General features: G+C 49.6%; 1 protein-coding gene across 1 annotated transcript; it reads right to left on the reverse strand.

Annotated features, from left to right (window-relative positions):
• Nucleotides 1-2,993: 2,993 nt before the first annotated feature.
• On the reverse strand, nt 2,994-8,574 carry AVPR1B (arginine vasopressin receptor 1B). The gene is made up of 2 exons (XM_042926218.1): nt 7,635-8,574; nt 2,994-3,417 (listed from the first exon to the last, which is right to left on the reverse strand). Exons 1-2 carry the CDS (start codon nt 8,572-8,574, stop codon nt 3,089-3,091), a joined length of 1,269 nt encoding a protein of 422 aa, XP_042782152.1. The 3' UTR covers nt 2,994-3,088.
• Nucleotides 8,575-13,900: the final 5,326 nt, after the last annotated feature.

Here is a 13,900-nt window from a genome sequence, read left to right on the forward strand (position 1 = left end):
CACCTTGTGGCTCCAGGGCAAATCCCAGGACAGTCCTGTTTCCCTCTTAAGTGGGAGAAGGTGGCTCCCCAACCCTCAAACTCTCTTCCCCATCACCACCCCATTCAAGAAGAGCGAACCTGGGGCACCCAGGTGGCTCAGTAGGTTAAGCATCCATTCTTGGTTGTGGCTCAGATCATGGCCTCCTGGTTCCTGGGTTCGTGCTTACAGCACAGAGCCTGCTTGGGATTCTCTCCCTCTCTCCCTGCCTCTCCTCACAATAAATAAATAAACATTTAAAAAAGAAGAAGAAGAGAAAATTTTATTTCATATTGCATATCTCATTGTCACTGCCCCTCGGAAACAAAGATGCCCAGGAATTTCCTGGTTATCAAGGACTTTTATTGGTCAATTTAAACCGCATCTCCAGGTTCTTGACCCCAAGTGAGCTACTGCAGCCTGGGCTGAGTCTAGAGCTCCTTGATAAATAAAAGACTTATTTACATACAAATCACAGACATAGACATCTGGAAAATTGCTGGTTTATACCATACATCAGAAAAAAACATTCTGAGAAATCTCCACAGTCCACCAATTCACCTCCTCCTGCCATCTTCTGCCCTGCCCACCCTCTGCCCCTTGCTCCCACATGGTTCTAAGGGACTGAAGTACTGTATTTCACAGAGTCCAAAGGATGTATAAATATTTTACAGAAGTGCCTATCCCAGAGACAGCATGGTTCCATTTCGCCTGGAGTTAGCTGTCAGAAGTGAGATTGACCTGAGAGAGCAGAGACCATCCTTCTTGCTTCCCACAGGGACCCTGGAGGTCACTCACCAGAGGCATTGTTATCTTCTCTAACATCAGTAGAGTGTTCTATAGTTTATGGTCTTACAACCTTCCCGTCCCCAACAAGGTTAGTTGTTCCTGTTTAATAAATGGGGAAACCATTGCTCAGAGGGATTAGAAGACTTGCCCAAGTTCATATGTCTAGAAAAGGAGTGAGAGCAGAGCTCAAACCCAGGTCTTTGGAGTATAAAGCTGGTGTCCCAGTCATCATGATGAGCAATGATTTACTCGGTACTTACTTAGGCACTAAGGACAGGGATTTGGGGTGAGGGGCAGGGTCATTGGCTTACACACGAAGGCCAGGAGAAACTCCAGCACTCATACTGCCATGGGAGGCTCCTAAGCCCAGCTCTGCCAAGACAGATGGACAAGGAAGAAGTGGCTGGATGTCAGAAACTGACAGGGGCAACAGAATGCAGTGAAGAGAGACCATGGGCCCTCACATCTGCCTTGAGCCTTGGCCCCATCCGGGTCTGTGTCCCACTCTCTGGTTCTTTAGCACTGAAGGCTTGGGACACTTTGCTTACTGAGTTCTTGTCTTTTAAGGAAGCCTAAGGAGGCTTCTCAGAGCTGAGTGACCTCTTAAAGCCCAAAGTTACAGTCATTCCCTACAGCTTCCTTAGGAGTAGAGGGAAGGGAATCTGTTCCCTAGAGCTGCTCTCAGGATAGATAATCAGCCCTTTTCATTAGTAGAGAGCTCATGCCTCTACCAACCACTTTTACACCCACAGTCTTATTTGACCCTCATAACAGAGATGAAGGATAAGCCAGACTTCTCCCCATGTTGGTCATCAGTGGTGGTAGAACCAGGATCTGGTTCTTCTGACTTTTCAGCTGATGCTCTTTCCATTATCAAGGCTATCCCTTAGATTAGAATCGGAATTAGGGGGGGAAACCACCCCATGATCTAAATACCACTGGAGGTGATGAGGAGGAACAGGGCAAAGCCTCAGAGTCTCCCCAAGCCACTGCCTCTCCCAGCTTCAACATCACAGAATTGAGACCAAAAGTAGACAGTGTGGCCATGAAGGGATCCATCATGACCGGAATTGAGTCCAAGGGTATAAATATCATTGTCATGAAAATCCAACAATTCTTCTAGAGCCTGTTGGTTAGAAAGGCTCTACTGTAATACCACAGAGTGTAGTCTTGCAAAGTCATGACAGTTTAGAGCTGGCAAAGATCTTACAGATCATCTGTGTCCTAACACGTCAGAAGACGGAGTCCCCGAGAAGGGAGGGGACTTGCCCAAGGTCATGCAGCTACCTGAAAGCAGAGCTGAGTCTCAAATCCTGGGCTGCGGACTTCATCGCGGCCTGCATGGTTCGTACGGAAGCTCTGAAGAGCCTTGAGGAAATCCAAAGTCATGATCCAGCCCCACTTTCTGTACGGATGTCCCCTCTGGGTGGCCCCAGACGAAGGTGCAGTGTGGATCCCTTCGGGGAAGAAGAAAAGAAACCAATCCCCACTGCTTCGGAGGCTTCGTCCACTCTTCATTTTATTGTGACCATTTTCATCTGCTCCTTTCTTCTCGTCCTTCTCATACTCCCTCCCAGGGGGTCATTCCACTGAGCATCTACTTTGTCCTGTCACCCCTCCTATAGAGGTGGATGGTACGGGGAGCATTGGCAGAATTTTTGCGAGTTATAGATGCTGCACTAAATCCCACATCTCCCTTCACTAGACAGGTGGGCATAGCAGGTAAAGGTGATCTATCTGCTCTACCCACCTCCATTCGCTTTCCGTCATTGAAGAAGCCTCCTTCTACAAAACAAACAGACAAACAAACAAATCCAGTCTCTAGATAGAGAAACAGGATACTTTTCACACTTTTTCACTTCTCCCCTCTCCTGGTTGGGCTGGGTGTGCTAGTCAGATTAGGATGGGGGACAAATGGTCAAGGTGGGAGACCAGCCTGAGTCCCTGCCCCCTGTGGAGGCCCAGATAGGGCCGTCCTCGGCCTGCCTGAGATCTGGGGTGAGTTCCCAGACACTCTGCGAATGCACAGGGTCAGGGAAGCAGACGTTTTGACTCTCGCTGACTCCCAGCCTCTGAGACTGGGGGCAAATAAGGGCAGCCCACCGACCAGAGGCAGCTTCAACACCAAGGGTAGGGCAGTCCTTCTGGGCCCCTCACCCTACCTCAAACTGGGCTCCCCCAACTCCAACCTTGGCCCTCCCGGCTTTTACACCCAGTGTTGAAATGAGCAGAGACCCTCCACTAGCCTCGCAGGCGTGCCAGACTTCAGGGAACGTGTTCCCTAAAAGACACCGGTCTCTGTGGAGGCTTCCCCATCCACCTGCGCAGAGTCCTTCAGTGACCCTTTGGTCCCAGGGCCCCCACCGAGTCTGGGGCTGAGGGTGAGGGCGGGCAGGCCGCTGGAGCAGGTCAGCAGTGTGGTGTGGCGGCTGGAGAGGCTGAGGCTGGAGAGTTGCCGGCGTGGCCGGGGCCGGGGACCCCCGCAGCAGTCCGGGTGGCACAGCGGCCATGGCCGCAGGTGGCTGTTGAAACCCATGGAGACCCAGGGGTTGCAGCAGCTGCTGAGGTTGCCCAAGAGCATGGAGATGGTGAAAGCCACGTTGGTTGAATCTGCAGAAAGAGAAGCACAAGAAGCCTTAGAATCACAGAGCTGGAAGGGACCTGGGAGAGAGTCCAGGCCCCCACCGAGCAGAGGACGAAACAGAGTTCCCAGAGGAGAGAAAGGACTTACTCGAGTTCTCTGGTTAGAAAGGAGCCGGGACGCCTGGGTGGCTCAGTCAGTTAAGCACCGGACTTCAGCTCAGGTCATGATCTCACGGTCAATGAATTCGAGCCCTGTGTCAGGTTCCGTGCTGACAGCTCAGAGCCCAGAGCCTGCTTTGGATTCTGCGTCTCCCTCTCTCTCTGCCCCTCCCTCACTCATGGTCTGTCTGTCTGTCTCTCTGTCTCTCAAAAATAGACATTAAAAAAGTAAAAAGAAAGGAAGAAAGAAAGAAAGAGAAAGAAAGAGAGCAGCACAGCTGGGACTTGAAGCTGGGACTCCAGCTTCAGAGTCCTACCTCACTGGGTTTTGTTTGCAAGCACAGAGTAAGGGTAGGAGCTAAGGTTTGCTCCAAGCTGACTTTCTTTCTTTCTTTCTTTCTTTTTTTTTTTTTAACGTTTATTTATTTTTGAGACAGAGACAGAGCATGAACGGGGGAGGGTCAGAGAGAGGGAGACACAGAATCTGAAACAGGCTCCAGGCTCTGAGCTGTCAGCACAGAGCCCGACACGGGGCTTGAACTCACAGACTGCGAGATCACGACCTGAGCCAAAGTCGGCTGCTTAACCGACTGAGCCACCCAGGTACCCCTCCAAGCTGACTTTCAAGGTGTAAACACAGCCAGGGAGGGACAGGACCAGCTTAAATAGGAGACAGTGTCTTTGTTCCAAAACCTAGAACTTGAACCCCCTCATGGATGGAGATCTAGAATGAGAAAACTTCTATAAAAAATACCTGTGATTCTAGGCCAAGCTCAGGCCCCTTTGACCCCCAATCTCATTTATGTTGTAGATACAGGTGCACACTGTCTTCTGGATTCTGTCTTCTTTGACCCCTCAAGGACAGTCCCCCTCATTCTGTCACTCAGTCATTGAGCATGAGAGCACAGACAGTGCCAGGCCATTGCTGGGGACCTGGGTGGGCAATCTAGAGTCTAACTGCCCTGCAGGTGCCATGGCATCATCTTCAACTGCAGTGGAAGGTCAGCTTCCAGGTACAGGGCCCCCAAGCATCCCTTTCTGGATGAATACTTGTTCTGTGTCCTCAGAGATTATACCCAGGGAATGGACCATCCTGCAGGGAAAAATGAATTTCTTGGACGGTCAAAAGGGGAGAGTGCAAACTGGTAAGATTTTTTCCAGACACAGTATTCTTTCTGAAGACTACATGAGCTCCACATGCCAGGAGGAAAGCTTCTGGGACAGGCCTTGACCTCTGGCTAGACACACCCTGTTACATGAGGCGTAGATTGCACACTGCATTACCTTGCCCTTTGGCAGAGGCTATAGAATCATTGAAAGCAATGTCAGAGCTTAAAGGAAGCTTAGGGGCTATGGCATAGACTCGAAGCCAGGTCTACTGACTCTAAGACAGCAGTCCTGTACCTCTGTGAAGTTTCAACCAACACACTCAAAGGCAAAGCCCTTTGCCTCCTCTGTAAAGCACTGTGACGTCTTCAGATACTCTGGTTCTCCCATAGGTGTGCTCCTAGGTGTGGCTACTCACGGCCCAAGCAGAGGGAAGAACATTTGACAGAAGACGTAGATCACAGGGGTGAGAAGCTGCAGGCGTCTGGATTGACCCATGTAAGGCAGAGAAGTGAGGGCAAGGGGCGAGTACCTGTCAGGAGTGGAGGGACCAGCCTCAATAAAAATAGATCCCCCTTCGTTTTTCCTACATCCTGGCCTGCTCCCCAGCTAACATAAAACCTGGATGATGCGGAAGTTGTGGGAGGTTGCTTTGGCCAACGGGGTGGTGTTCACCCTATCCACTCTATCGATATGTATTTAGTGCCTAGATTAGGCCAGGGATGGAGGGGTTCCACAAGCGCCTTGCCTGAGAAACATCTGTTTGATTTGGCCCCATCTAAGCCAGGCCCAACGCAGGGCCTGGAGATGTGCCATGAACACCAGAGTCTACAGAGGCTCCACCTCTCAGCCCTTGAGGGCAGACCTACAATGCTCAACCCTAGGCAGCCACTGCGTCTTGGCAGAAACTCAGCCGAGAGTTGGGGGGCAGGAGCAAGGCCCAGGAGACAGGTAGACTCTAACCAGACACTCAGGGACAGGAGGTCAGGAGGTTGGCGTGCTATGGAGAGGAACTGGGTGTACTGGAAAGTAAGTTTAAAGTAATGGATCTCAGCCCAACTAGAAGGGCCCCAAAGGGCTTCCGGTTTTCTGAGAGAGCATATTGTCTGTAAGGTAACACTTTGTCTCTGTTCTCTTGGCTCAGAGAGGCCCTTGGTACACAGGTGAGGGACGTGTACTGAGGGACAGGCTTGTGATCATAGTGACACAGCAGGCAAGCAGGGAAGCCTGCACTGGCTGGGTGGCAGGGTCTGCATCCTCTTGTAGGTTCCTTGATAAAGGGGCAACTGACTATGCCCTGCCCCCCACCTTGCATCATTAGCTAAGCTGGACTGAGAGTAAAGCCATGTCATGGATAATGCTTGACCTATAAAGACCTTGACTCAGGTCCTGGCCCCACCTCTTACTAGCAGTGGCACTTTGGACCAGTGTTTTCCCCTCTGCGAGTCTTGGATTACTGAGACATACAGCAGAGAAGGCCACCAAGGACTGAATGTGCTTGGCACTAGGAAGCCCTCTCTCCTTCTATTCTGTGTGTGAATAGAGCAGGGAGGTCTCTACAGTTGGTTAGAATCAATACATTCATTGCTTAAAGGGTAATTTGCAAAGAGCCTCTTGTCCAAATGGATGTCCAAAAGAAGGGATAAAATGGGACCATAATAGCTTGGTATTATTCTCACAATGCTCTTGCCGGGTTGTGTTAAATTCATGAACAGCCTGGCCCTTATTTAATCTCTCCAGAAAAGCAAAGTATATTTGGCTTGAGAGTGTCCCAGGATGAGCAAAATGAGGTTAGAAACAAAAGCACAAGGGAAGGGGGAACCCTAAGGGCTGGTAGGAATTGGTAGCCTGGATCTGCTGGTCAGCAAACTCTCAGGAAGCTTCCAGCTTCCAAAACCTGTGCACAGGGCCTTCCTAGGGCAGTCACATGCTGTACCCAATATACATCCCAGGCTATGCACAAGACGTGCACTGGAGAACACACAGTCACCCCAGCCACACCCAGATGGGTTGACTTGCACGTGTCCCCATGCCGCACTCTTCTTAGGAGAGGAGGAACACTACTCTTCAACATTTAGGCTGCCCAGACACAGCCCTACCTTCCCGAGTACACACTCATCCCCAGATAGCTGGACCATCTGGCAGTATCTAAAGCTCAGGAGGCTGCCATCTACCTCCCCCCAGAAAAAAGACAATAGCACGGCCTCCCATGTGCCAATTGGAACATGGTCTTCATGGTGGGTCCCATTTTGTTTTTCACCTAGAGGAGGAAGTCCCCTCTCTTCACCACTTCCAGAGCCAGGATTATGAACAGGGCATAGGGTAAAGGAAAAAGACAAAGACACAGCAGGCCTGGGTTCTACCCCTCACTTTGCCACTCCCTAGCTGTGTGGCCTTGGGCAAGTCACATTTTCTCTCTGAGCCTCTCTCTCCCATTAGCAAAATGAAGGGGTTAAAATTTCAGGCTTGAAATTTCAGGGTTGTCGTGTGCCAACATGCTAATTAATTAGAAGTGGTTGTTGGGAAGGAGTTTAAAGTCTTGTCCAGCCTCGAAAGGGAAGAGCACCGACAAACACAGTTCATGGGTCACAGATTATCATCCTGGACAATTTGAAAATTCTTTTCAACTCGGTCATTCTATGATTCTAATGCTCATGTATGAAACTGGGAGTTGGTTGACCAAAACTGCCAACAGTCATGCTTCATTAAGGCCACATGTCATTTTTAAATGTTTAAATTAGGTGCCCAAATTGTAAAGTATGGAGATTTTACATAAAAGATACTCACACAGCATCAGGAGGCTGGTCAGGAGTTGTAGCTTCTCACATGAAACAGGGACACCCCCCCCCCCCCTTTCATAATTGCTTCACTCATCTGTTACCTGCCTGGCCTGGAAGGCCTTATAACCCTCTCGTTGCCCTGCTTTCTCCCTTCCCTGCTCCTTTCCACTCACGCCTCCCACACGGACACACACTTGCCTTCGTCAGGGGCATCTTTGTCCCACACGGACCACATCTGGACGCTGAAGAAGGGTGCCCAGCAGGCGATGTAGGCCAGCACAATGACGAAAGTCATCTTCACGGTTCGGATCTTAGCCCTCGAGATGGTACTGATGCTGCTGACCCGGGATGGCAGGCCCCGTGTGGCGGCAGCTGGGACAGAAGGCGACATCCTGTCCCAAGTCCTCCAGCCCCTTCCTTCCACCTTGCGGGCCTGCGTCTTGACTTTGAGGTTCTTACAGATCTCGTGGTAGATGAGGCTATAGCAGGCCGTGAGCATGACCACAGGCAGGACAAAGATGGCCAGGGTGGTCCAGGTGATATAGACCCGAGGCCCCCAAGGGAAGCGGAAGTCTGCCCAGCAGTCCAGCACCCCTGTGCCCTGGATCACCTCCCGCAAAGAAAAGATGAAGATCTGAGGCAGGCTGAGGATGGCAGCCAGCAGCCAGGGAGCGGCGATGAGAGGGTAAGTGGACTGGCTGGGCTGCTGGAGGCTGCGCAGGGGGTGACAAACAGCCAGGTAGCGGTCCAGAGTCATGGCCAGTAGCATGTAGGTGGAGGCGAACATGCTGAGCACCTGCAGATACTTGACGGCCCGGCAGAGGAGGTCAGGGCCCTGGAAACGGTAGGTGATGTCCCACAGCAGCTGGGGCAGCACCTGAAACAGGGCCACACCCAGGTCAGTCGCGGCTAGGTGCAGAACAAACAGGTGCATGCGGGAGCGCTTGCGGCCTGGCTGGCCCAGGGTCAGCAGCACAGTCAGATTGCCCCCTGTCGCCAGCACCAGGACCGCAGCCAGGACTCCGATCTCCACCTTGGCCAGCTCTTCATCCCGGCCCATCCAGGGTGTGGTGGCATTGGGGACAGAGAAGGTGCCCCCGGGAGTGGGGTTAGCAGCCCAGGCAGGCCCAGAATCCATGGTTGAGTGTGCTGGGGGTGGGGGGAGGGGAGGGGAGGAGGGAGAGGGAAGGACCTATGATGGTGTGGAGGCTAGTGGAGATGTTTGATGGCTGAAACGGAGTGGGGAGGGAAAGGTTTCAGACGGGGAGAGAAGAGAAGGGGGATGGCAGGAAGATGGTGAAAATAGAAATAGTTAAGAGGTTCCGGATAGAGGGGAGGAGAGAGAAAGAGACAAGGATGAGAAGAGGCTGATCGACGATGTGGAGGGGAGACCTAGGAGGAGAGAGAGAAGGGCTCAGGGAGACAGGGTGTCAGGAAAAGAAGAATGGATGGGGCTGTGCAGGGTGAGGCCTCTGGAAGGGAAAGAAGCCTGGGGAGCTGCTACCACTTCCCAATCCACCCCAAAGTCACTTTCTCCCAACTTTTCTGGAAGTGGAAAGCGGATGTCCCTAAGCTTGCTTGGAGGCGAGGTCCACGCCATCAGCGTCGCGTGCTGGATGACCCTGCCAAGCCAGCGCCAGCCCCCGGGAGCAGCGACCAGAGGCAGCGGGAGCGCAGCGCCCGGAGCCGGGTTTTATGGGCTCGCAGCAGGAGCCCTGCGCCCCGGGCGCGCCGGTTGGTTCCCGCAGAGAAGGGCGGAGTGAGGCTCCCCCGCACGCAGCCCACAGGAGGACCGAGAGGCGGAGTGGGGGGGAGTGGTGGAGAGGGATGGGGGGGGGGGACAGCGGGGGCAGCGGACCAGGGACAGGGAGCCAGAGAAGCAGAAGACGCAAGCAAGCGCTCACCCGCTGGCCAGACAACCTCTTCTGCGCTCTCACCCTGGAACCGTCGGACCATCTCTCAAAACAGGTGCGCACGCGAAGAGTGGAGGGTGGTGACCCACCCCCCCCCCGCACACGCACACACACACACACACACACACACGCGCGCGCGCGCGGGGCCCCTAAGGCTGGCAGCGCTGTTGGGCATGCCCCCTGCTCCGGGGTCCCTGTTAGTTCGAGAAGGGTCCAGAATCTGCAGGGGTGGCCAGATGGGCGAGGTGGCGCCCCCAGAGGGAGCCCTCGAGCCCTTGGTAGCGACCTCTGGCCACAGCCACTGGTGGAAGACTTGGGTCCTCAGGGAGGAAGAAAAAACGAGGCCGGGCGTGGAGAGGGAGCGATGGTGGAGATCCGACCGAGGTGCGGAGCGGAAGGGGCTGGACCTGGGAGCCCGGCGCGCTGGGTCGGAGCGGCCCTCGGAGGAATCCCGCAGGAGACGTCTTAACCCGCCGCCCCCGCGCAGTGTTTCATCGGCAAAACAACGAACGCACTTAACGACCCTGTGGGGCAGAAAACCGGTCCAGAGAAGTGACAGGGGCTGCTCTGGAAGGTCACAGAACCGGCAGACAGGAGAGGCAGGACTAGGCCCGCGCGGTGCGCCCTGCCGACTAACACCCAGTATGTGAGAGGCACCGGCGCTCCGGGGACAGATAGCTAAACGAGGTGGATTATTGGGACAGTCTCCTGAGCAGATTAGAACTTCATTAGGGGTGACAACAGCAGGGGCGCCTGGGTGGCTCAGTGCGTGCGCCTCCTACTCTTGGTTTGGGCTCAGGTCACGATCTCAGGACTTCGAGATCCTGCGCTGTCTCAGACTCACCCTGTGCTGTCAATGCAGTCGGCTCTCCCTCTCTCTCTCTCTCTCTCTCTCTCTCTCTCTCTCTCTCTCTGCTCCTCCCCCTCTCACGCTGCCCTCTCTCTCAAAATAAATAAATAAACTTAAAAAAAAAAAAAAAAGGAGTGACAACACCCTTAGCGCGCGGTCCATGATTCCTCGGAGGCCCCCTTCTCTCACCTTCTAATGAAACCACATGCCACTTTCTGGCGTCACCCACATACCCGCCCACACAGTTACCATCGCCTTTTGAAGAGATGATCTCCTAGACACCTAGAATTCATCTCCACTCCATCCCACTGCCACGGTTCACACGATTTCTGCCCCCAAATACTGTAGCATAGTCTTGTGCACCTCAGCCCGGGCTCCGCCTTCTCAGGGATTTCTTGCTGTCTATGAATGATAAGTTCAAGTCTCTACTGGCCCATTCCTATCTGCAGGCAATCTCTAGTGTTGCCCGTGAAAAAGAAAAAACAAACAACATAACCCTCCCCAGACACTCCAGCTGTAGCAATCTCTTGTCCTTCACAGCAGAATTTCTCTAAGGGGCTGTCTAGCTGGTCTCCATTTTCTTGCTCCCATTTATTTCTTGATATAGCCATTAAAATTATATATATTTAGAGGTGCCTGGGTGGCTCAGTCGGTTGAGCGTCTGACTTCAGCTCAGGTGGTGATCTCGCAGCTGGTGAGTTCCAGCCCTGCCGTCCGGCTCTGTGCTGACAGCTCAGAGCCTGGAGCCTGCGACGGATTCTGTGTCTCCCTCTCTCTCTGCCCCTCACCACTCGCCCTCTGTCTCTCTCTCTCTTTCTCAAAAATAAATAAATGTTTAAAAAAACTATATATATAATTAAACATGTTTTTAAAATACTACATATTGCGTAAATGACATCATACTCGAAATACCACTCCAGAACTTGCTTTTTAAATTCTGCTTTATTTTTGATATCCGTCCTTGACGGTATGTAGGATAGATCTAATTCATTCAGTTTAAATGCCGCATCATATTCAAGTACAAGAACATAACACATTTATCCCAAACCCTATTTTTACAATTGATTTCCAGCTCTTTTTTTTCCTGTTCTTTTAAATGCTACAATGAATATTCTTATGAATGCCTCCTTGTGTTCATGTGTGAGAGTTTTCTGGGGTGTACAGCCAGAAGTATATGCTGGGTATTCAATATTCTTGGGTCATACAATGTATGAATTTTCGATCAGATAGGACCATATCCTAACTTTTATCTCTAAATTTGTTGTGCCGATTTATTCTCGCACCAGCTGCACTTGACTTTCTCAACATCCTCACAGTCAAGTGTTTCAGCTGTTTTCATTTTCACCCATCGACTGGTGTGCAACGGCATCTCATTGTGATTTTATTTTTTCTTTCTCTGATCTCTAGTTATTTTGGGCATCTTTGCCTATATTTATTTGTTGTTTGGGCTTCCTCTTCTGAGAATTATTCATATCCTCTGCACAATTTAAAAAAAAAATGTTTTTAACGTTTATTTAGTTTTGACAGAGAGAGAGACAGAGCATGAGCAGGGGAGGGGCAGAGAGAGAAGGAGACGCAGAATCCGAAGAAGGCTCTGAGCTGTCAGCACAGAGCCCGACGCGGGGCTCCAACTCACGGACCACGAGATCATGACCTGAGCCAAAGTCGGACGCTCAACCGACTGAGCCACCCAGGCGCCCCTGCACAATTTTTGATGAGGTTATTTTTCTTACTGATTTGTAGGGCTCCTTTACACATTCTGATGTGACCTTTTATGTATTGTGATATGTCACAGCTATAGTTCTCTAATCTGCCACTTATCTTTTAACTTTATTTATGGAGTCATTTGTGACACAGAAAATCTAAATTTCAGTGTCAACAGTACTTTCTTTTATCACTTCTGCTTTTCTGTCTGTGTTCCCTGTCTTGAGAACAGAGATATCCCCACAATATTTCTTTCTAACATGTTTAACATTTTTTTTCATATTTAGGTCTTTAAGCTACCCAGAATATTTTTGTGTATGTTCAGGTAAGAATCTAACTTCATTTTTTTCTCCACATGGTGAACCAATTTCTTCATTTATTTATTATTATTTTTTAATGTTTTACTTATCTTTGAGAGAGAGAGAAAAAGAGAAAGAAAGAAGGCAAGCAGGGGAGGGTCAGAGAGAGAGGGAAACACAGAATTGGAAGCAGGCTCCAGGCTCCGAGCTGTCAGCACAGAGTCTGATTCGGGGCTCCAACCCATGAACCACAAGATCATGACCTGAGCCGAAGTCAGTCACTTAACTGACTGAGCCACCCAGGATCTCCCTGCCCCCCAGTCATTCTTCATTTATTGAGTAGTCCGTCATTTCTTAACTGTCACCTGTATAATATATCAAGTTCAAAATATGTATGAGCCTATTTCTGGGATCTCTTTTCTGTTCCATTGGTTTATTTTCTATCCCTGCTCTAGTATTTCACTATTTTAGGTATTGAGGCTTTATAATAAACCCTAATATATGGCGAAAACAAGATTTCCTCTTTTTTTTTTCAAAATATCTTTCACAATTTTAAAATTGTGGGGACCCCTGGGTGGCTCAGTCGGTTCAGCGTCCAACTTCGGCTCAGGTCACGATCTCCCAGTTTGTGGGTTGGAGCCCTGTGTGGGCTCTGTGCTGACAGCTTAGAGCATGAGGCCTATTTCAGATTCTGTGTCTTCCTTTTGCTCTCTGCCCATCCCCCTGCTCGTGTGCACGCACAATCTCTTTCTCAGGAATAATAAATGAATAAGCTTCTAAAAAATTGTGAAATTGATATGTTTAGCTCCACCAAAAAATTCTGTTAAACTTTTAGTTGGAAGCATTGAGTTTAAAGAGTAATTGGGGGAGAATTCACATTTATGATTTTAACCAGATTTATTTTTATGTCCTTAAATAATGTTTTATAATTTTCTTCATAAGTGTTGTTCCATCTTTTGATAGATTTCTTTTTCTAAGCCTAACAGTTTCTGTTGACATTATATACAGAATTTTGTTTTATCACATTTTCTAATTAGTTATGGGCAGTGTATGGGAACAATATTGATTTTTGTACCTTGTTCTTATATTCAGCAATTTTGCCACATACTCTTATTGTTAGTAAATTACTTTGGATTTTCTGTGCATTTAATATTGTCTACAAACAACAATCATTCTTTGTCTTTTATTCTCCATCCATTTGCTCCTATTTCTTTTTCTTGTCTTATTGCGATGGCTAAGTCTCCACTACAAAGTTGAAGAACAGGCATCATTGAGTTTCTGACTTTAATGAGAATGCTTCTAACATTTCCCCATTAAGTATCATATTTATGTCATTCTCTTCACTTTTAATTTTAAAAATATACTTAGTTTTGCATGTACATAGTATTAAAAAAATCAAATGATTCTACAGTGGTTGTTATCAAAAAAAGCAATCCCCTCCTCCCTATTGCTCTATTTTTAACTCTCTAGAGGTAATCAGTTTCTTCTGTTTTTAAAGGCATTATTAAAAAATTGTAACCGTTTACAAAAGTAGAGAGAAGAGCACTTCATAAGAGAACATAGTTGTTCCTCTTTCCTTTTTGTAGTTGTGTGTCACTCCAATTTGTAGATGTATCGTACTTATCCAGTCCCCTTTGATGGGGATTTTGGTCGTATCCAGTCTTGCTATTACAAGCAGTGCTTTGATAAATTGCCTTG

Source organism: Panthera leo, chromosome F3, assembly GCF_018350215.1.
Source record: "Panthera leo isolate Ple1 chromosome F3, P.leo_Ple1_pat1.1, whole genome shotgun sequence".
In the NCBI taxonomy this organism is placed as follows: domain Eukaryota; kingdom Metazoa; phylum Chordata; class Mammalia; order Carnivora; family Felidae; genus Panthera; species Panthera leo.